The 22,886-nt window shown below is 41.3% G+C and overlaps 1 protein-coding gene across 3 annotated transcripts in view; it reads left to right on the forward strand.

Annotated features, from left to right (window-relative positions):
• The window catches only part of LOC110984469 (uncharacterized), a 96,225-nt gene that overhangs the window by 4,722 nt on the left and 68,617 nt on the right, over positions 1-22,886 (forward strand). Inside the window, exons 2-4 of one of the 3 annotated variants that reach the window (XM_022244689.2) lie at positions 4,294-4,361; positions 6,405-6,491; positions 11,057-11,140. In XM_022244689.2, coding sequence (XP_022100381.2) covers positions 6,433-6,491; positions 11,057-11,140 — 143 coding nt within the window. In that variant the 5' untranslated portion in view covers positions 4,294-4,361; positions 6,405-6,432. Of the gene's footprint in view, positions 1-4,293; positions 4,362-6,404; positions 6,492-11,056; positions 11,141-16,684; positions 17,637-22,886 lie in introns of those variants that run through there. The other 2 variants (XM_022244690.2, XM_022244687.2) reach the window with 2 other exon arrangements.

Consider the following 22,886-nt stretch of genomic DNA (forward strand, 5'->3'; position numbering starts at 1 on the left):
TCTGACTGCTCTTCTAGCAGTATCTGTGGTGTTTTTTACAATTAACTACAACTTATCGTTGTGACCAGGACATAGAGAAAAAATCTCTAACATTAGATTTACTTCTGCCATCGTGAATAACCTTTTATAAAATGTTGATACACTTTCCATTATCCATGCAATGTTTGTAATTTTATTTGCTTATTCAAAAACATCAGTTTTCAACGTCGTTGTACGATGGTTAATAGTTTTTAAACTGTAAAAACATGTTCAATTCAGCCTAACGGCTGCCATTCATGTTTTAATAAACCATAATGAATGAATGAATGATGCTTAGGCCCTTCCCCTTACGTCTCAGGGGACTAGGGTGTACAGCTAAATCAGAGCTAGTGAGGATGAAGGTGTATATTGAATCTTTGATTTTCAAAATATTAAAAGAATTGACAGTCGTGGGGGCCGGGGGGAGTTCAGTCCTGAGCCCTCACCCAATTAAGTGCGCCACTGATGACAGGATTTGACCACCATTTCATGAATTTTGGATCTACCTCTCTCAAGCAATGACGTAATATGTTCAACCTTTTTGTTTCCGAAGAAAAGTGTCATCCACACATCAATTCTCAGAATTATTACCGACAACAGTTTTAATGCGCTGCTTTAGGTAATTACAATAAATTGCAATAAAATATAAGTCATTAGGACGTCTTAATCTCAAATGGATAGGTCACGATATCCTAGCTGCGACCAGTCCAGCCAGCCAAACATATCCATCAACCAACCAACAAACCGTGCAATGTGCACTTCCATTGTGAATGCGGGTTCATTCCTGTGTCAATGAAGTTGATAGTATCTGGGGGAAAAATGGGAAACATGATTTAATGTGCGTGCCAGTCTATAGCCTACCAGACATCCGCCAAAACAAACAGTTCATAATGTCAAGGAAACCGGAAGGGGAGAAATGTTCCGCGTTGGCATGAATGTTATAAACTCTGAAATATTGCCCACTATGCTGATTATCACTAGTTCTGTTGAAAAACACGTGTGCCCCCAAATACTCAAGAATCACTTGACCTTATTCTCGTTATTTAAAATAAAGTATGTATTGTCTGGCTTATCTGGCAATGTTTCTTGTGAAAAGATCGGAGTTGAGCTATTAGAAGACAAAATGAAATAATCTAAACTCAAACAAATTAAATGATGATGGATACTGGTGCCATAAAAGTAACTTGAATTTTGGCATTTTCTCTGCATGTTCCATTTATCTCAAAAGATTATTTGCAGTCAGACAATATTTGACATTTCAATCGCACTTCTGATGACAAAAAATGCATCACAAAAACAGTAATTCTTCAACATGTCATGCCAAATCTGTCGCAAAAAGGATTCAACATTTGTTGCTTAGTAGACATCCTGAAAAATCCCCCCAAAATTCACATGATGACGTGATTAAGGAAATATTAAAACATACTACCTTCAGCAGTATGTGATTAATTCATTCGCATATCGACAGTGGCTTAGACATGAAGCGGAAGGCCGAGATAGGATAGGGGACAGTAACATTTTATGTTTTGTGTCGGACTCCCCTATTACAGCAAGAGGGAAGTGAAAACCTATTTCACGCGAGCGGAAATGGTAAAGGAAAACGGTTGCGGAACCGCAAAGCCGTACACCACGCGATATTTTATATTCACACTCAAGACGGGAACCTGTTCGGTTGCAAAGTTTTCATAAATGCCTGAGTCAGTTTTGTCATTAATTTTGTCCGATAGCTCACACGTGGCCAGTCTTAAACAGCCGATGAAACATCAGTTGGCTGTGCACCATCCACTGATCTCCATTATAATGGTAGATCAATGGTACCACCCCACCCAATACGCGCCATGGCGCCGATATGATTTACGAATGCCCAAGAAAGAAACTTACGTTAACATCGTCAAAGAGGTGTTTAAACATGAAGTAAAACTGTTGTACAAAATAGATTGAAATCTTTAATATTGAAACTTATTTAGACTTCTGACTCAAAGTAAACAGTAATAAATATTTGCTTTGCCGTTCTTAACCTAACGTTTAAGACAGGTCCAGGACATTATTTATCCCTTTATATGTTGCATGCACTGACAACACCATAACAATAGCCTTAAAAAACTACTAGAGCTTCACAGGAAGAAAGGAAGGCCTAAAGAAGAATGCTCCACTATGCCAGTAGTTTCGTGACGTGTAATTAATATACATAACAAGAAGGCTGTTTGGACAGAACGCGCAGTCTGCACGGTATGTTTAAAAAATGTCAATCTGGTTTCTAAACGCAGTGGTTTATTGCGCGACTGCCTAGTTTTTCCGCTCTTATTAGAGAAAAACCTGTTAGACAAATCTTTTTTCTTTATTTTTTTTGGAAAATGGTAAGGCGAACGAGAGAAGAGGTCAGCAACAAATACGGAAATGTAAACATCCCGTCATTTTGTCAAAAAGAAGCCAAAAAATAAATTTTCTTAGAATTTTTCCACACTCGGCGGGTTTTGAAACTTTGATATATTATCATCAATTTAACCCAAACTGTGCTTTGAGTCTGCGTCATTGCATAGCATGCTCTGTCATCTTGCAAGTCTGTTCACAGTACTCTTGGAAGAGTTTATTTAAAAAAAAAATTAAACACATCATACGCTAAGCTCAAGGACGGCAAAATTACTTCCAACAAATTCTGACCCTACACCATCTGCTCCAATAAAATTCCCCCTTTAAATTTTTAATCATCTGGTATATTTACGGTGATTAAGAACGGGAGCGGTGTATGGCATTTATCCCCGGCAAAGGTGTCCATTTTGGACAAAATTTTCAAGAAAAATCCAACTTAAATAATGCCAAATGAAGAATTGTGGTACATGATATCAACGAGCTTGCATTAGGGCCTATTGTAAAGCGCTATTACTGAAGACGCGTCTGTGCTGGTTTGTCATCATAAACAATGGCGCCAAGTCAGTAAGACTGAAACTATTTTGATTTGAAGGTTTCTAATGTCGGCTGAAGGACTTTACTTTATTTTCTAATTGGGTTGGGTTCATTCTTCAAGAAAATGGTTCTGTAAAAAAATATAAGAGGGAAAATTCGACGATACTAACATTTTACAAATTTATTTTACTCCTCAACTTGTCTCAGATACGGGCATGGCGGGATTCCAATGGGGGTTTCTATAGCGTCAATTGGTTGTATGCCAGTGCTCATTGGCATCGAGGATGCGTAAACGTCACATAGCCCTCTATAGGGCATGCCGGAATTTGGTATTGGGGGGGGGGGGAAGACTGTACCTTACCTCAGGGCAGTGCTTCCACTTTCAAGGAAATTTCCTTATTTTAAGGAAATTTTTGCTTTCGAAGGAAATGAAAAAATCTAAGGAAATTTTGAGGAAATCCCCCGAATCTAAAGAAATTCTAAGGAAATTATTGAATTCTGAGCAAATTCTACAAATATTCTCAAAATTAACCCCGAAATCTACACTTCAAACTCTACGATATTATTCTGTCACATTCAGGATGACTGGAAACAAGACTAGTTGAATAAAACTTCTGAGTTGGTCAGGTACAGCAGCATGAGTATCATCGTCCCCAGGCCGAGCCATGATATCAATCAACTTACAGAGGGCGCTATTTTCTTTTCTATTCCTGGGTAGTCACAGCATTGTGTTCGATATGCAGAAATACATGAAATAGCTATTAATCAGATCAATATCACCGCACATGAGGCACACAGGCTGATTTTATTTTCAAGACCGTGAGTTTGAGCATTGTACTGACCTCTGCTTATCATCTAGCAAACAAGCATAGTAGTTTTGATAGTACATTGATAGTGATTGATAGTAGGCTTTTTGGTGGTAAACTAAAAAATAAGGAAATCGGGAGGAAAATAAGGAAGTTTGGCTCTGGGGATAGGGAAATTTTCAGTTTGACTGTGGAAGCACTGCCTCGGGGCTTGTGATTGTAACGGGATTGAGTCAATCCTGCACCACTGACATGCGCAGGGGAATTCGGTCGAGGCCATGCGGGCCCTGGCCTAGCCTTGCCGCTGGTCGGCTTGTCCATATTTCTTGAAATACCAGATCGTTACAAACGGTTTATTAATATTCTGTTCTGTACTGCAGCCCCGCAAATGCATTGGGTGAACCAGTATAAACCCCTGTTGTTGTTGTTTTTGCTTTGTTTTGGTTTTTTTTTCAAAGTTTAAATTCTAGCCTACAGTTTGCTTTGAATTATTCTTAAAAAATCTATTCAACCCCACTCCCTCTTTTAGCGGAAAGTATTTCACACCACAGTAATTGTCTTTCAGACGTGACTGTACAAGTTGTATTTCAGTCAACCTGTATGCAAGATACATGAAGATTTCTCAGTTTTAAGGTGAGAAACAACTCTGTCTTTATTTATAATTTGCTTATACTTTTTGATCCCAATGCTGTACCAATGGGTGAGAGCTAGAGCGGCCTGTTGAAAATGTATACAGGGCACAGATTTTATTGTCATTTGTCTCAGCTCTTTTCGTCTTCTGAAAACCCTCAGTGCGTAAATTTCGTGAAATCGGTCTTAATTGATTAAACAACATAAAATGTGGCGTAAGTGCAATTACACCATTGGCTGATACTATGTGATCGGCTTTTAGGCAATGTGCCAGGATACCATCAAATAAATAAAGAGACTAAGGGGGAATGACAGGGCATTCTATGGACCCCCCCCCAAACCTAACATATGCCTCTGTGTTAGAGCCGGCCATTCTTGGCATATCGCTCCTTATCGGAAGGTTTATTTTGTGGACCAGAAAACTAACAAACGACAATCAAGCAAAAATGTAGGCAGTTTGCCAGAAAAGACGGAGGTTAAACGCATCCACCCACTTGGCTAGACCCCACCAGCTACCGAGTCACCAGATCGAAATCCACCCGACACGAAACTCCGAAAACGCAGATGAACAATAAAAAGTCATAATTTTTATTGCGTGTTTCGTGTGTAGTTTTTCAAACTCTTATTTTTCGTCGAAATGTTCTTTCTCATAGGGCCTACATCTTGTATCATTTCTCCTGCTTAGTTTGTTTCATGTGTGCACCATATACTTTTGACTGCCTTTCTAATTATCCACAGGCATTGCAGTTTATTATTTTTATCTTGCATTCTCTTATTGCTTCATCTTATTATGCAGGTCTGTTTGTCTCGTGTGGTCTTGTCGCCAGTATCTCTTCGTAAATTGTATTTTCTAGTATTGTTATCTTTGTGTTCTCGTATTTCGTTATTTCTCGTTATGCCCTGTCTTTTCGAACTCGTCTTGCCAAGTCCTCCGTGATATTTTTCTAATTTTCTCTTGTATCGTATACTAGAGCTTGTTTGTTTTTACTTTTTCGTTTTGTCTTGTTCCGGCTTGCTTTTTACACAAATATTGTGTTTTCTGTCGTCTTAATTGTTTTAGTCTCGGTTTGTTTGGTTATAATCGATGTTTTTTGTTCTTTATCTCAAATTGATTTCATTTATATCCGTATTTACATTTTGTTGTTTGGAATCTAATTTTCTTTTGTTGTTGGCAGGGGCTTATCTTTGGATCACAATTTCTTCCTTTTTTACATCCTTGACAATCCCTGAACAACTTTTATTTTGCAAAATTTGCAAAAGTTTAAGACTACCTGGAATTTTATTGGTATTTCTGTCACTGGGCCTGCATTACATTGTCTCATTGACTGATTACTTAACATGATTTTACAGTGGTGCATAACATCAGTGTAGTGCTATAGAACCCATTTGAATGAAATTATTTTTTGCAAATGCAGGTCTTGTACGACATTTTGTCTGCAAGGCACCTTTGGAAAACCAGTCTAAGCAATCATAAATAAAGAGGGGACCACTGAATATTAGACTATTAATATCAGACATGTAATAAAACATAGAAAACATTAAACAGCTTTTTTACGCAACTAGACATTATGAAAAAAAGGGAAAAAGAAGACAAACTTCATAATAGAGGAACATCACCATACGGACAATCCAAGCAAAGCATAAACACGACAGGTCATAAATGCTACACACCTAGTACATGATGATCGAATTGTGCCTCACATGCTTTGGTTCCATTTGATGTTACACCGTCGGCTTATTTCTGTGCCCTCATCTTCGTAACATTTTAAAGCATTTCCAAAGAGAATTTGGATTTAACCATTAGTGGCTTTCCGACTTTTCGCAAGAAGGTTTAGAATTGAAACGTATTCAACATTCTACACTTCACGTGATGAGGCTATCGCTTGGTGCCATGGAAATGTTAAATGTTGAATACCTGTACAACGAGCGAGCCTGTTTGTGACAGAGATGAGAATAATGAAAGAGACATGCCTTTGCCACAGTTCGTTACGATAGAATGCGACGACTGGCGATTTGAACATTTTGTAAATGTGCCATTTTTTTCAGGGCTTGATTTTGAGGGCATGTCACCACCATGTTTTTCTCCTGCGGCTGTTTAATCATCATCGCGGCTACGATTCTACCAGGCTCACAGTAAATATATCTTCCTCTGTAGTTATCTTTGAAAACGCCTAATGTGAGCGAACCCCTTTTGTAAAAATTGAAATCCATGTCTATCCATCAGGTTGATTTGGCTTTCCCGAGGGTTAAGGCTTCATTTTGAGACTCTTTACAAGCTTTTTCGAGGATGTTAAATAAAACAAGCAAAATAATCGCTTTTCATCGTTTTTCAAAACTAATGTTGGCTCTTTGAGGGATCCCAGATTTGCTAACCGAATCTGCATGGCGCGCGGTTTTCTGCAGTGGGCACGCGCATTTATTCATGGTATATAAGCTTGCGGGTACACCATCGGAATAACTCTCTTTTAGAACAGGTGTGGTTCTTAGAAGAACCGGTGAGTGTTAACTCAACTTTATAACCCAGCTGTCCACTCGAGTCCGGCACTCTCCTGAGTACGGCCAGAGCATCGTGGCCGAAACGTCGAGTTTGATCACCCCTTCTAAAAGAGATTTATTTCCATGGGGTACCTGCAAACTTATATCTCATGAAATTTCCACCATGCAAAGGTTCCAATCTTACTTAGCTCTATGAGCCTGCTGGGTTTTACAAGACTGGCTTTCTGGCAGTTCGTCCCTTGTGAATAGGCCTATAGCGCATGAGTACTGATACTGCTATTTGGCTGTGTTCACCCATGTCGACTGCACAAAACAGTAAAACCAGTCTCGGGGCAAGACTAGCTCTTGCACATTTTGGTACAAATTGTTCAGCAGTGCTTGTGTTTTTAATTGTTTACCCACGACTTTCTGGGGGAGCCAATCACCAGCTTCATTCGAAAAATAGTCTTTCTCACGGTTCAGAAGATACAGGGGTGGCTGGTTTGATTAGGGGTTAAATGGACCATTTCTCCAATAAATTCATATTTATTCAAAACTAGTACTCAAGTGCCCTCTTGCAACAGGTTTGAAAATAGTAAAAACACATTTACCGTTGATGTCTGTGGTGGAGCCTTTTTGCTGTAATTGCTAAACAATGCTCAATATGATGACCTTCACGCAAACAACGCCTGTGTGCAGTTTGAAACTGATGACACCTTCGGATCGGAAGGATCGGAAGTTGCAATAAAACACTATTAGCTAGGCCCACGGTTACAAGAATCAAGAAAAAAGTCCCGAGAGATCTTGAATCGTCTTTCAAATCATAGAAAAAGTACTGGGGGTGGACCAAAGCGTGGATAAAGAAAAGCCATTGGGAGAAATACAGTGAAATTGATGTATCCTTTTGTTGGATTTCAATTTTGTTTGAGAATAAAAATGATGGTTTTCACTGAAAATGGGAGAAATAATTCAAAGCAGGAGATTAAAACCAAATTTTATGAACCCTACACCTTCAGCGGAATAATTTTTTTTTCAAACATTGGACTAATGCCACTCCTACTAGAGTTGTGAATCGAGAAGTAAATTAAGCAGCTTCAACTACTTTGCATTCCACAGCATGCTGACCCCAGTAAAAGACTTTTGATGACCTATTTTGGTTGTGTAACATTTGGATGAGTTAAGAAGTTATGATGACGTTTCCAAAACCAACCATTTCTATTACACATAATGGGCAACTTGGGATTCACATTAGAATTGGCCTGTAGGTGCATACACGTGGGCATGTATTTGAAATGAGGTAAGGTTGGAGTATCACCTGCTTTAGGCCAAAAAATCTCCGATTTCTGGTCAGGAACTGGCTCAAAAAATGGCGCGGAGACGCGGTTTTTTTTTTACCCTTACTTTTTTTCTGGAATTATGCCCGTAGGCCTATGCGTATAACGTGTAATGTCCATCGCAACTACACGCGCACGTAACGCCGGCCGCTACCAAAGAATAAACGGCTAGGCCTATATCTGAAGTGCGTGAAATACACGCGTTTGCCTGGGCGCAGCCGTTGGTCACGTGAACAGGGTTGAAATATGAACGTGCAGAATACTACTTAGGTAATGAAGTAGTCTTGGGCCTAGGGGTGCAGACCACTAATTCAAGTGAGAATTTCTGACCAGCTCATTAGCATTAAAAGTGCCCCCACCCACAGTATCTTTTGAAAAAGGAGACTGTTTGGCCACCAAAATGGTGAGATTGTGTAAATCGTTGCCAGGATCAACTCCCTGGGTCTTTGAGCTTTCATATGAGGGCAGAAGGGCTGAAAACTACGGCTGAAAAATGGTCCTAAGTGCCCGAGAGAGTTGAGGGTTGCCACTTGAAAAATGGTTGCAATCAGACTTCGGAAAAATCACTTTTTGGGGGGTGATTTTGTTTTGTGGGAATAATTAAAAATGTAATTGGTTAACCCACAAAAAATTGAAAAGAAATTGAAAGATAAGTGACCAGACAAGAATTTCATTTGTGTTTCAGAAATCTCAGGGATGTTGGCGTGCATTTTGTCTTTGGCTTTGGAAGCCATCTGTCTACTTTTTGCAGGTGATTGAAATCAAAATCTCACGAGTTTTTCCGTTTGTTCCTGTAAAACCCTGACGAGGAGGTGGTGTGTGATCCTGGTCGAGAACAGTGTTCTTCAGGTGTGTTCGCGCCGTTTGAGCACGAGAACAAGAACCCCGTGTCAATTCAAGAACAGGCCACCCGAACTCGACCTAATGGGTGCACAACGGTGTTGTTGGGCCGTGTGTATAACCCGCATGTATACAAACCACCAATAGAGGGCTTTCACCGACAGTGCATCCACAGACATGGGTCAAGTTCGGGCTGCCTGTTCTTGACTTGGTTTCTTGTTCTCGCGCTCGAACGGCAGGAACATGACTCAAGAACACTGTTCTCGGAACAGGATCACACACCACCTCCTCGTCAGGGTTTTCCAGGAACACACGGAAAACTCGTGAGATTTTGATTTTTGAACAGCTGCAAAAAGTAGAGAGATGGCTTCCAAAGCCATAGACCATGTAGACAATGGGAAGTTTTGCAAAATTAACATTAATTATTTTCTGAAACACAGAAATGAATGTTCCTGTTTATATTGAAAAGAATTCAGCCCATCCTAACCTTAACTCTCGAATAACGTACTTGGACGCCGCCATGTTGCATGTTGCTTATATAATACCGGTTGTTTGTTCCCGGCGTTCGAGCGGCCGACCCACGAATAACAAATGGAGCTCTTCGTGAACATAAGGGAACAAGCCGCCCAAACTCGGCCACATGCATCCAATCATGACAACGAGCTGTCGATTGGTGAAGTGAAGTCACGAGAGGGCGCAATAGAAATCTGCGCGCGCGGCATATGCTCGATCGAGTCCGCTATCGAGTTCTGCCGTCTTGGCCCAAGACTAGTGACGAAGGTGCTCTCTGCCTCCACCAACTTGACTGAGCTTAGTTCGTGTCCATCTTCTGTCGTAGCAAATGCTTTGATTGTGGTGATTTGAATAAAATTTTATTGTAAATCATGGTGGCCAACTGTGCTGCACTAATTTGCCATAGTCACAAGCAAAGACGGGAACCAAGGACAGCCAAGAGGAAAATACATGTATCACGAGCATAGGCCTAGTGCTTTGAGCCGGTTTTAAGTAATTTAACGGTGATTACATTGACTTGAACAATGCCGATGATATCAGTGTGTATATCCAGTGCGTCCTCTACGAAATAAAACCTTTTATTTTTCCAACGCACAGGTGTACGGCGACGCGCGCGCTGAACAGAAACCGGAGACTTTTTTTGGAACTTATCAATAAATTTGAATATCTATTAATTAAATTTCCCGAAAAGCTCAGTCTCGAACTTGAATTAAAATATACTTACTTTGAGACATCACAACTTCAGTGGAATGGCAACTAAAATTTGTCCCATGCAGTAACGTCACGATGATGCCATCAGGTGAAGTTACGTATTTCATTATTTCAAAGTCTGACTTCGCTGGCAGTTTGCACCTAGCAATAGAGGGATGCAAAAAGCCCCCTTGAGGGTTGCGAACAGACAAAAGATCTCTAGTTTCCCCCCTCACCCTGACAAAAAGATATTTGCAACCTACATGGCAGTGTCTAATGGAGTAGATGTCTGCTTGGTCTCGTCCGTTTTGTAACTTCAACGCGAATCGCAAGTTGATTCTTTATTTTGTCCATAATTAACAAACTTACAGCAGAAGGTTATAACCATGGCGATATTAGAAGTATCCTGAAGATTAAAAACCTTTGAGAATCTGCATGCGAGAAATAAACATGACGTTTGTACCCCTTATATTTCATTGTGCCGCTCAGGCTTTTTGCTGCAGTGGCCATTTATGCTCAGGTATGCATACTTATGAATTTATTAATGAAAGGTCCGTAAAATTTAATGGAGAGTATCTTTTTGAAGATGCGCTGAGGGGAAATTGGGTAACGATTTGGGGTACGTTTTAAATTGTCTCCCATGCCACTCTTTCATTTTTTGCTTAGTATTCATTTACACATATGATTTTTATTGTTTTTATTTATTTATTTATTTATGAAGGAGTAAATTTGAGTTGTAGGGTATCTGAACGAAGGAACTTGTAAAAATTCACTACACCCGTAGTATTTAGGTAACCGTATCATAATAGAAACTCATTTGCTAATAATTTTGTTTCCAATCAAAAGGGGCAGTGTCTGTTCATACTCCTGCAGAGATAGTTATACAGTCCAATGTCAGTTTTGGAATTGGCAGAGGTGTACCAGATATAGGTAAGTGGCAACTGAAAATAATGTGATTTGCCTGTAGTGGAAATTAGTTCAAAGGGTTTTTGTTTTTTGTTTTTTTTTTTTTTAGAATAGCCCTTGTCCATTTAGTTGCATGTTCGATTCTCAATCATTTTATTAATTTTTGTACAGGCGTTTCATCGATAACGTGCATTATTAAAACAGCAACCGTGTAGCAGGGCCATTTCAATTATGGAGCAAAGTGGTACAAGGAGTCACAAAAACTCCAAAGTATTTTAGAGACATTGTTTTAAACCCTGCTCTCAATGAATGTGTGATGGGCGAGCTTCAACTGGCAACAGACTCGGTAAATAAACCCATAACATAGTGACATTAAATATTGTGCGCTTGTACGTGGCTGTGAGATGGGACACGATCTGTCGAGCCCCAGAAGGAAAGTGTACAAACAAGGTGTGACGACACTATGTTTAGGTGTATTGGAAGCCGTGAACCCAAATTTTTTCAATGATTGATTTTTATACACAAATCATGACGGAATCCAAGAATACAACAACCTTCGCAGCCTGGGGCAAGACCGTTGTTTTTATGCAGAACTAACAAAGGTGGGTTATGTATGCAGATTAAAGAATTCGGTAATGAAGGCACAAGCAAGTGGCATCTTGGGGGCCGTTTACCTTTTGTCTACAATCATTGAAGCTCGCAGGTTCACCTATCTCAACAATGTCAGAATTATTTTCGCACGTAAATGAAATAAAGTATGAGACCCGACACCAAAACGTGCTTACTCTTCCATGAAATCAAAACAAAAATTAGATTTTGCTTTTCGACTTACTGCTTGGACTACGTGAACCAAATAAAGCAAAAGATGACAAGAGTTTGGATTAATGGCTAGAGCATCTTAATTATTCTTTTTTGTCATCCCAAAATTGTGAACGTGTCTCCTTTCTCAGCAGAGAGAGTTTATTGTTCTGAAGTTGTATTTTAGCACACAATTCTAAATTTAAATTTTGCTTTTACTGCAAAATTCTTGAAACATGACTTGCTTTTGTTTAATTTTCCTCTACTCTTTCAAAGAGGCGCCTATCCATGAAAAGGTTAGTGAAATTACCCAATAAGTCTTATGTCTTCCAACCAGCACCACGAAAAACATCCGAATTAAAGTGGTATCTAGCAATTTCGCTCTCCTAAGGGAAGCAGCATTACATCGAAAAAGGAACTTGCGTCAATTATTCATGCACAAGACCATGGACTAAAACCTTTAATTTAATAATCCACCATGCACCCCATCCCTTTAGAGCCCGCGGTTCATACTTCGTGCAAAATCTGTGGGGACTGATAATCGCGCTGCGAGTTCGCAAAAAGTGAATACATTTAATCCAGCAAAACACTGCCGTTTCATGTTGACACATTTTTAGTGATTCCAGAAAGTAAGTGCATGCATAACATGCTCACTCGGTATGAAAAAAGAAATATAGGGTGTCCAACTTAAAAAGTATACAGAGAAATTACTGTCACGGCAAAATTATATGAGAAAGAGAAATGTATCTCTTAAAAGGGCAGAATGTCCTCTGTGCAATGGTATACAGCTTGTGAAATTCTCATCCTATTCCTTTCTTCTCCTGGGTGGTGGTATGGACATGGCTATGGAGGCCCAGTCTACATCAGGAGAGCTTTAGACAGAAGTCACAAGGGAGTGTGGGTGGTGAACAGGGTTGGGCGAGTCGGGCCCTCCTTGCAGCACAGTTTCCCAAGCGCCTTGGTCGAGCGAGATTAAAGAGTCTGCCTTCAGATCTATATTTAATGTCAATGCTCGTGGTGTTTGGAGGGGGACCTCTTTGGTCATGGCAGCGAGGTATAGTGGCAGAGCCAGCACACAGCCCTGCTTGAGACTACTGGTGCTTGGGAAAAGGGTCCGACTGGGCGCCTTCATGGTGCACTCGACCCCACATTCATCTTTGAGCACACGTATTAGCGACACGAAGTGGTCCGGACAGCCAAAGTGGGCAAGGGTGGCTTACATTAAGCTGTCTTGGGACTTTGCCGAAGGGCTTCTGGATATCCCAGAAGATGAGCATCAGCGGTTTCTATTGTTCACGACTCTTCTCCTGGAGCTGTTGCCCACAGAAAATCATGTCGCAGTGCCACTTGAGGGTCGGAAACCACACTGGGATTCTGGGAGGATCTCCTCTGCCACGGGCAGGAATCGATTCAGGAGGATTTGCGCGAAGATCTTGACAGCTACGCTGAAGAGGGGCATGCCACAATAATTCCCACAGAGTGCGCTGTCTCCTTTCTTGAAGACTGTCACAATATTGGCATTTTTGAAGTCCTTAGGGACGGTTTTAGTTTCCCAGAATTTGTGTAACAGGAGCATTAACCTGGTCTTCAGTTTGAGGCCACCACGAAAAAGGAATTCCAGGGGTACACTGTCGCGTCCGGGAGCTTATCCGGGTTTCATTGAACGAGGTGCTTTTTTTTTCAAATTTCTGGAGAGTTGGAAGGAGTTACATCCAGTGCCGGACAGGAAGTTGGATTCTGCAGGAGATCATCCGGTATGGTTGAGTGGTTGCTAGGGAGGCTCTCTTCAGCGGTTCAGGACGGGCTCAGGATTGGTAAGGATGGTGGTATTGTCCGATTCTTTAAGGCCTACCAAACGCGATTTAGTGGGGCCAAAGATCTTCTTTGTCAACGCATAGAAGCAACGCAAGTCCTGTTGGTCATCATATTGTTGGATTTGCATCGCTTTTGCCTGCCACCAAGTGTTCTGGATTGCTCGGAGTCGTCTTTGGCAGTCTCTCGTTGCCTCCTTAAAAGTATTTTTCTTTTCGGCTGAAGGGTGAATCTCGAAGGCCACTAGCGCCTCTCGTTTTTAATTGATCAGATGGTAAATTTTTTCCCCATGCTCCTTGACCCAGTCATTGTTTTTCATCTTCTGGAACCCAAGGACTTCTTCAGCAGCTAATTATAGTATTTTACTGTTTATACGACAGCTGGACACGTGTGTGTGTGTCAGTCTAGCGCTGTACTGATAATGCCTCGTGCTCATTAGCATGTCACGCCGTACCCTTCTTGACGTTTGATCCCATGGGGTGCCTATCATACAATACCACAACCCTTCTCACCTTGTTTGGTACAAGTGTAATATCTCAAACTCACTGAAGCGTACAGTGTCTCTACAATTTTGTCTTTTTTTTGAAAACTTTTCATGCAAAACAGTTTTGAAAATCGTTACCTCTGTCGAAGATTTGAAAACTTTTTTTCCCTTAAATTTAACTGCTTTAACTACTAAATACATGAACAAATTAGCAAATCGAGAGAGATTGTTTCCTTCTCAGTCGTCACAGTGATAATTAAATAATACTGAATTTTACTATAATAAATGTACATGTATTGGAGGAATAAAATGTGCTAAATGTAACGAACTGAAATGCTTTGTACTTCCCGCTTTTCCCCTGAGTCTTTAGGATGTCTATTTTACACATTATCAAATGGGGAAATTTGGTTTAGGTCTCTGAAAATCTAATGCACGTTTATTGTATAAAAATCCGATGAAAAGGAAAAAAGATTCTATTTGAGGTCGTTGGAGGCATCTGGTTGACATGTAACTAAATGCAGACAAATCAAGATTTTTTTGCACAGGAATGATACTGAAATCTAGAAGCAAAACCCGGGTATGTTAAATACAGAATAATGTCCGTTTAGAGTGAGCATTTTGTTACAGAACTGGAAATTAACAAGGAAAAGCTCATAGGCCCTACACATCAAAGTTAGATTACAAGAAAATATGCTGTGTCACGTAGCAGTGAAAATCCAAATTAAAGCAATCATTCAGATGTTAACACAAAGTGGTTTAGTTTTGTCCAATAAGGTTTAATTAAGGAACCAAGTTACGCAGGTGTGCAGGTGGGTGACGACCGCGAGGTCGACTGTGACGTGGTTCATTGGTTGGAGGGGTGGTACTGTGTCCTGTGGGAGTAACAATGTCATTGTTACCATTACTGTCAGTGCCCAGTGGTGCTGTTCCTGAATGCACGTACTTTTTGAAGTAGGAGGAGTTGCGTGTAATTCTGTGCGAGTCACGTTGGGCAGTGATGCACGCTTGCTCGTCGCTACGTATGGCTGAGGGATGTATGGTGACATGTATTTTGGAAGATGTCCATCTTGGCTTACCAAAACATGGTCACCAATGTCAATGTTCTTGACTCGAGTGATACCGCAATTGTCAGCATAAGTGTTTCATTTGCAACTTCTTGGTGTGATCACGTGAACGAAGAGATCGATGATGTTGCAGCTGCTGAGTGTCCTCTGGTTCAAACAGGCGTGTCGGTTAAACGATCTGCACACCACACTCCACCACCATTGGTGGTGGAGTGTGGTGAAGCACGTTAGTTACGCAGGAATTTGTATATTTCTTGCTTCCACGATTTGCCAGCTGTGAGAGCGGTGCGGCAGGACTTTTTCAGTGTTTCCATGAATCGCTGTACTTCGCCGTTAGCTTGGGGCCAGCAAGGAGTGAGTTTGCGATGTTTGCAACAATGACAAAATCACATCTGTTGAATGGTGGCCCATTATCCGAGCGGACGATATCAGGAACACCAAAGTGTGAACTGATGGCAGTGTTGTAGTTGTAACATCACTGCCAGCTTCAGCAGTGTGGCATTGATTTCATGAACACTGCATCTTTGTGGGGGTCATGGTGTGCTCATGCAATATTTGGCAAAGTAATTTGGTGTACCTCATTCATGGCACGTACGCCTGTCTCTGTTAATCTGTTATGTGGAGAACAGCCCCGCAGGTATGGCATTGACGTGAATGTGGTTGCGACTGCCAGTGCTGCTGTCTTAATTGCTGAGGTTTGTCGTTGTGAGGCTGACGTTTTGCAGAGCGGGGGCGAGTGGCACAGGAAGGACGCGAGGCATCAGCTTGTTTTGGTGGTCTCACATCAACTTTATTTACAGTTGGAGATTGCTCCATTTTGGCAGCTTGACAGTTTTGAGCTGTAGTGAGCAGCTGCACAAGAGTGAGGGGTGGTTCATGCAAGGCATACCGATGCAACTTGTTGGAAAGGCAAGTCCAGATGATCTGCGATTTCACCTCTGCATCTTTGTTTTCAAAAGCACGGTGATTGGTAGACGCTGGAGTAATGTGTATGATACTGTGCAACAGTCTCAGTAAGTTCCTGTTTGGCTTGCAAGAATGTGTATCTTTCAAACTCGATGTTCTTGCATAGGTTGAAGTGCTCGTTCAGGGCTTTTTTGTGCTCTCGCCCCGTTAGTGCCAGTGTCGTTGACTTCTCCCCTTGCATAAAGAAACAGAAGTGCCCGCTTCTGAGCGTCACTGGTGATATTGAAGCCAATGAAAACGTTTTCAGTCTTTTAATGTATTTTGACCGACGATCGAGTTCCGACGTTGGTGGGCTCGCTACTCTCGGGGAATGATGGGAGCGACGGCGGAGTTAACGTGTTCATCGTGACAGATGTGCAGTCATTACACCTACAAAATCGACAGAATTATCACGGTAAATGCAATTTTAATCACCGTACACCGGGGATTACCGAGCAGTTTGGTGCTCAGTAGATCCCATGTCTGTCACCAAAGTACGTGTAGTATTTGACTGTTGGTTACTACGGCAGCTGGACACATATGTGTGTGGCAGTCTTAATCTGTTCCCTACCCGGAGATCCTCTGAGGACTCTTGATAAAAATCTTAGGTCAGGCGTCCCCCACAGATATGACGTAAGGGTCAGGGGTTATATTCTTCATTTCGCCTGGCATTGATTTCGGCCAAGGCCACCTTCGATTTCTGTGTAAAGTCAAATACTGTAGGATCAACAGCTTCCATTTGGATACGGGAGTTTACGTTCAACAGCGAGCCTACCTAGCCCGGCTGAAAATAACTGAACATCAATGGTACCATCTGAACATGCTGAATATAGACCGAATATAGTCTAGGTCAAGTGGACATTGTGTGACTGCGGCAGTCTAGCTCTGTGCTGATAATTAATGTCTTATGCTCATTAGCATATGTCACACCATACACTTCTTGACCTTTGATCGTATGTGGCGCCTATCATACAGTATTACACTGATGTCAATGCATCTGGCAGAGTTGACCATTTTCCTCTAATGTTCTCTTTTTCAACTGGTACTGTTGAAATAGCTGCCATATTGGTGGGTCCTGGAGCTTCACACAGTCAAATCGTCGCTGGGGCTTGGCTGCAGCTGGACGTCTAGGTGGTCGCGAACAGACAAATCAAAGCGTAAGAGCAGAATAAGATGGTGGTCTGTCCAACAATCATCTGCTACTGGCATGGTACGGGTGATATGGACATCACTTTTGTCTCGGGATCGGATGAGGAAGTTGGAACAGGGTGTTTGTCTCGGTCAAGCCATGTTATGCACAGTGGCCGAGAAGCAGATATCCGTTTGCGTTGCAGTTGCCAATACCATGGCGACCCAGGATGCCTTTCCGTGTAAGGTGGTCATGGCCAACTCTGCCGAGAACCAGGATGCTGGGATGGTAAGGATTGTTAAATTCAAAAGGTTGTAAAAAGACTCTTTGATGGCATTGCCAGAGACAAGGGTAAGTGTGTAGACGGAGATGAGAGTCAAAATGGTGCCATTGTTGAGTGGAATCCGGAGGGTCGTTAAGCGTTTGTTCATGGCAGTGGGATTGAGGTGGTGGTGCTCTAGTAGTAGAGAACTGACAGTTCTGGATCACACGCCCTTTTCGCCGTTTTTAGCAAAAACCCCTGGGTAGTACATCGACTCAAAAAATCGGGGGAATCCCCTAAAAATCTGGAATTCCAGATTTCCCTGGGTACCTCATCGACCCAAAAAATCCGGCTCTAAAATACCGGGCGAATATATACATTCTGAGCCAAAATCTCTTTTACCCATCACACGCAGTATTCCCTCCGGTCGTACTCGCTACGCTCGCTCACCTTTTGACCCCGGCTGACTAAACAACTCGTGACTGGCACCGGCCTGCACAAACAAAAAAGGGATTTCCCCTTGCGAACAAGTCTCGACTTGCCCGATCTGAACTCTGGACCTCTACTTAAAGCATGGCTCTGTTCAAAGCAAAACACGCTATGTTTACAACCGCCTTAAGTAAATGGTCTATATATAAAAACATGTCAAGTCAAGGCGTCAGAAAAATTGATAAAAATTTTATAAATCTATATATAAAAAGAGACATGAGCTATCAACAACATCGACCTATATTAACGAACTTTATTCGATTTAAGAAGGTGTTTTTGGAAGATTTTATTAAACGGTATAAGATCCCATTACCGTCACCTAGGCGCAAATATCATACACGATCAGAGCTAATAAAAGCTATCAGAGAGGATCAAAAACAATTTAGATATCTCCCGCGTCAGTCATATCGGCAGCTGTTGAAAACGGTACAAAAATATAATATTCCTTATGCAAACAAAGACAGATACGTCAAACAGGACTTTATTGATGTGATTAAAGCTTATACACAACCTAAAGAACTGGAGGAAGTAGACATTAAACGTATAAGGCGTTTTAAAGATAATTTTCGTAATTGGGAGTTGATTCCTCGCTTCTATGAAGATGATTTAATACATTTTTTTGATTTTTATAAGCAGTTGATAGAGAAAACAGCGTTAGTTGAACTCAAAGAAATCGGGAGTTACAAATTACAAACACATCTTAAAGTGCAGTTTAGATTGGAAAAAATTGACGGAACGATTGACTACGGCACCTTTCCCTTTCAGAGTGATCAAGACGTAGTAACGAGTAAACCAAGCGTTAAAAATGCACTCGCTAAGCAACGCGAAGAACAAATCGAACAGGTGGAGGCCCATACACAAAAAGGCTCGGGGTGGATCTTTGACAAAGTTGTCGCTTTTTACATCAACGTGGTTAAATATAATCCAGTGGGTTCTTCTTACATTCCGTTGCCTAAGGAACTGTTAGACAAAAAAGCAATCATAAACGTCCAAAATAAAGATCAAGAATGTATCCGATGGGCGTTGAGAGCAGCTTTGAAGCTGTATTCAGACGGAGTCAAAAGTCAGCTAGAAACAAATCCAAAATATAAAATAAATAAGGAGCGACCTTCGACTTACCGGTCAGAATCGGATGGTTTAAATTTTACAAACATAAGCTTTCCAACACCGATTTCACAAATTCCACGTATCGAATCGCAAAATAACTTGGCGATCAATGTGTTTGGTTATACCAAAAAAGACGGTATTTACATTCTGCACAAAAGCAAGCGGCCAGAAGAAGGAGCGAGTGAAGCGAGCGGACTACGAGCGCAGCGAGAACCAATCAATTTACTTTTATTTAACAAGGATGAGAAGAACCATTATTGTTGGATTAAAAACTTTTCTCGGTTGACGGGTGACATCAATAAACACGACGGTAAAAAATACTGGTGTTTCAAGTGCATGACACATTTCCTAACTGAAGAAAAGTTAGCCAGTCACAAAGAAGATTGCCAAGGCTTAAACGTTCCTACGTGTAAAGTCGAAATGCCAGTCAAAGGCGAGAATATACTCAAGTTCAAAAATTACAAAAATAAGCAAGACGCGCCTTTTGTCATTTACGCCGATTTTGAGTCTGTTTTAGAAAAATTACCGCTGACTGACACAAACACGGTGAAAACTCAGATTCACAGGCCTTGCGGGTACTCATACGCAGTCGTCAGATGCGATGGAGTTTGCACTAGCCAAAAAACATATAGAGGCCAAGACGCGGCTGTAGATTTTGTAGAATCACTTTCTCAGGAAACAGAGAAAATAAATGAAACGTTTAAAAACAAAGAGCCGTTGATTTGGGACGATCAATTACAAAAAATTTACGAAAAATGTAATAGATGCTGGATCTGCGAAAAGTTGATAGATCGAGCAAAAGCGGATGAATCTCACTGTCAATGTGATATTCCAAAACCACCTGAGACAAAAGCTGACAAAATTGCTTTCTGTCATAAAAATGAAGCTGGGTTCAAAGAGTGGAAATGTTTAGATTGTGAAAAGCCCATCAACAATTTTAGAAAAGTTCGCGATCATTGTCACGTGACGGGGAAGTACCGAGGCCCAGCGCACGCTAGTTGTAATCTCAAGTTAAGAATAGTGCCCGGCCAAACACCTATTCCGGTTATCTTACACAACTTGGAGAAATACGATGCGCACTTGATTATGCAGGGTGCTCACGAATTTTATGGGAAATCAATTAAGTTGATCGCTAAAAATACCGAGAACTACATTTCGTTTTCTTTTGGCCAACTCAGATTTTTAGACTCCTTTCATTTCATGGCGGCTTCGCTAGATCGGTTGGTTAAAAATTGTTCACCAGATGATTTTAAATTACTTTGTGAAAGGTTTCCAGCGAGGACGAGTTTACTTTTGGAAAAGGGAATTTATCCTTATGAGTATATCGATTCCTTTGATCGATTTCAAGAAACAAAACTCCCGCCAGTAGACGCTTTCTATAGTTCTCTGAAGCAGGGAGGGATAACCGAGCAAGAATACGCTCGTGCGGAAACAGTATGGGAAGCCTTTGGTTGCCAAAACTTGGGGGACTACCACGACTTATACGTGGAAACGGACGTGCTATTGTTAGCGGGTGTATTTGAAAACTTTCGGAAGGTATGCAAGAAGAACTACGGCCTTGACCCGGCCAACTATTATACGGCGCCAGGCCTGTCGTGGGATGCATTGTTAAAGCATTCGGGTATACAATTGGAACTATTGACAGACATTGACAAGCACTTGTTCTTTGAAAGGGCCAAAAGAGGTGGTATCTCGAGTGTGGGCGCAAAGCGATACGCGAAAGCTAATAGTCCAGAATTACCCGACTACGATCCCAATAAGCCAGAGTCACAGATCATGTACCTAGACGCAAATAATCTATACGGCTGGGCGATGAGCAAATATCTGCCTGTAGGGGAATTTACCTGGGAAACAGACTTAGAAAAATTTACTTACTATTACATCCAAGAGTTGCGACTAACTGACGACTACGGCTACATGTTTGAGATCTCTTTAGATTACCCGGAACGTCACCATGACAAACATAATGACTTTCCACTTGCACCCGAAAACATGTCGGTACCGAACGAATGGTTTTCGAGTTACCAACAGGATTTAATTGGTAATGGCGAGCAAGTGACCTCGGTAGACAAACTCGTGGCTACTCTCAACACCAAAGAAAAATACGTGGTTCACTATCGTACATTGCAAAAATATCTCAAACTAGGGTTGTGGATCAAAGAAGTTCACCGGGTACTGCGTTTCCGCCAAAAGCCGTGGATGAAGAGCTACATCGATAAAAACACAAAATTGCGCAAGAAAGCAAAAAATGATTTTGAGAAAGACTTTTTTAAATTGATGAACAACTCGGTCTTTGGCAAGACGATGGAAAATGTAAGATATCGAATTGACGGCCACCTCCTAAGGGACGAACAAGACGCCGCCAAATACAAAAAATTAACGTATAAACCGAATTATAAATCGACGGTGCCATTTGGGGACTGTTCTCTTTCGTTTGTGGAGATGTATCGAACCAAAACAAAATTAAATAAGCCAATCTATTGCGGGGTAAGTATTCTCGATATCTCAAAAACGTTAATGTACGATTTCTACTACAACGAACTAAAATCAAGTTTTGGTGAAAAAGTAAATTTACTTTATACGGACACTGATTCTCTATTAGTTCAAATCGAGCAAAGCTCTGACGATTTAACTGGTTACCTAAACGAAAAGCGCCATTTGTTTGACTTTAGTAATTATCCACCGGGTCATCCGCTTTACAGCGTCAAAAATAAAAAAGTCATAGGCAAAATGAAAGACGAGTTTGGCGGTAAAACAATTTTAGAAGCCGTTTGTATTAGGCCAAAAATGTATTCGATCTTAACTACCGATCAAAAGCGAGCGTCAGCGAGCAACGAGCGAAGCGAGTACTTTTCTTTAAAGAAGGCGAAAGGGGTCTCCAAGGTAGTAACCGAGAAACGATTGACCCACGAGATGTATAAAAGATGCCTATTTGAAAGGGTTTCTCATTTCAATAAACAACAACTATTTAGATCGGATAAACATCGGGTGTTCACCATTTCACAAAATAAACTTAGTTTGTCGCCGTTGGACACAAAGCGTTACATATTGCCGAACGGAATCGATACGTTGGCTTACGGGCATAAGCGAGCGCAGCGAGCTAATCAACAGCGAAGCGAGCTACTCCGGTAATTCGGTGTCCTCGGGTACTACCTGAAGTTCCTCTTTGACGAAACTCCTATTCGGGCCGTTTAAAAGGTAGTACAATGTTGGGCCCGTTTTGACGCGTTTTCCTTTCACTCGTTTAAACTGACTAGTTCGCTTTTCAATTTGGTAGACGTCCACGGACCATATCGGATCTGTTGCCCTTCTGACGGTGCCGCCCTCTTGCTCACCCGGGTAATAGAGGTACCTGACGACTGCGTCTGGAGGAAGTTCTCTTTGGGTAGTTCTTACAGGTGTACTCGGTTCTTGGTTCACTCGCTTTGATTTTATAGCTTCTGCAGGAACGGCATCTATTAACCGCGTTTTTTCCTCGTTTAACGATTTCACGACCTGAGGCAAACGTTCCACCCATTCCACGTTACGCACACCCACGTTTAACATTTCTTGAGCGTATTGGTGGCCAAATAACCTTTCGGCTAAAGTACGGTTAAACCTTTCTACAATTCCTTGAGATCTGTGTACCCCAGGTTCACCCACTTGAATTTGTACTTTATTTTTTGTCATTAACTTTTTAA

The sequence above is a fragment of the Acanthaster planci genome, linkage group LG14, assembly GCF_054643075.1.
Source record: "Acanthaster planci isolate LZ-2023a linkage group LG14, COTS_SCS, whole genome shotgun sequence".
Lineage (NCBI taxonomy): Eukaryota > Metazoa > Echinodermata > Asteroidea > Valvatida > Acanthasteridae > Acanthaster > Acanthaster planci.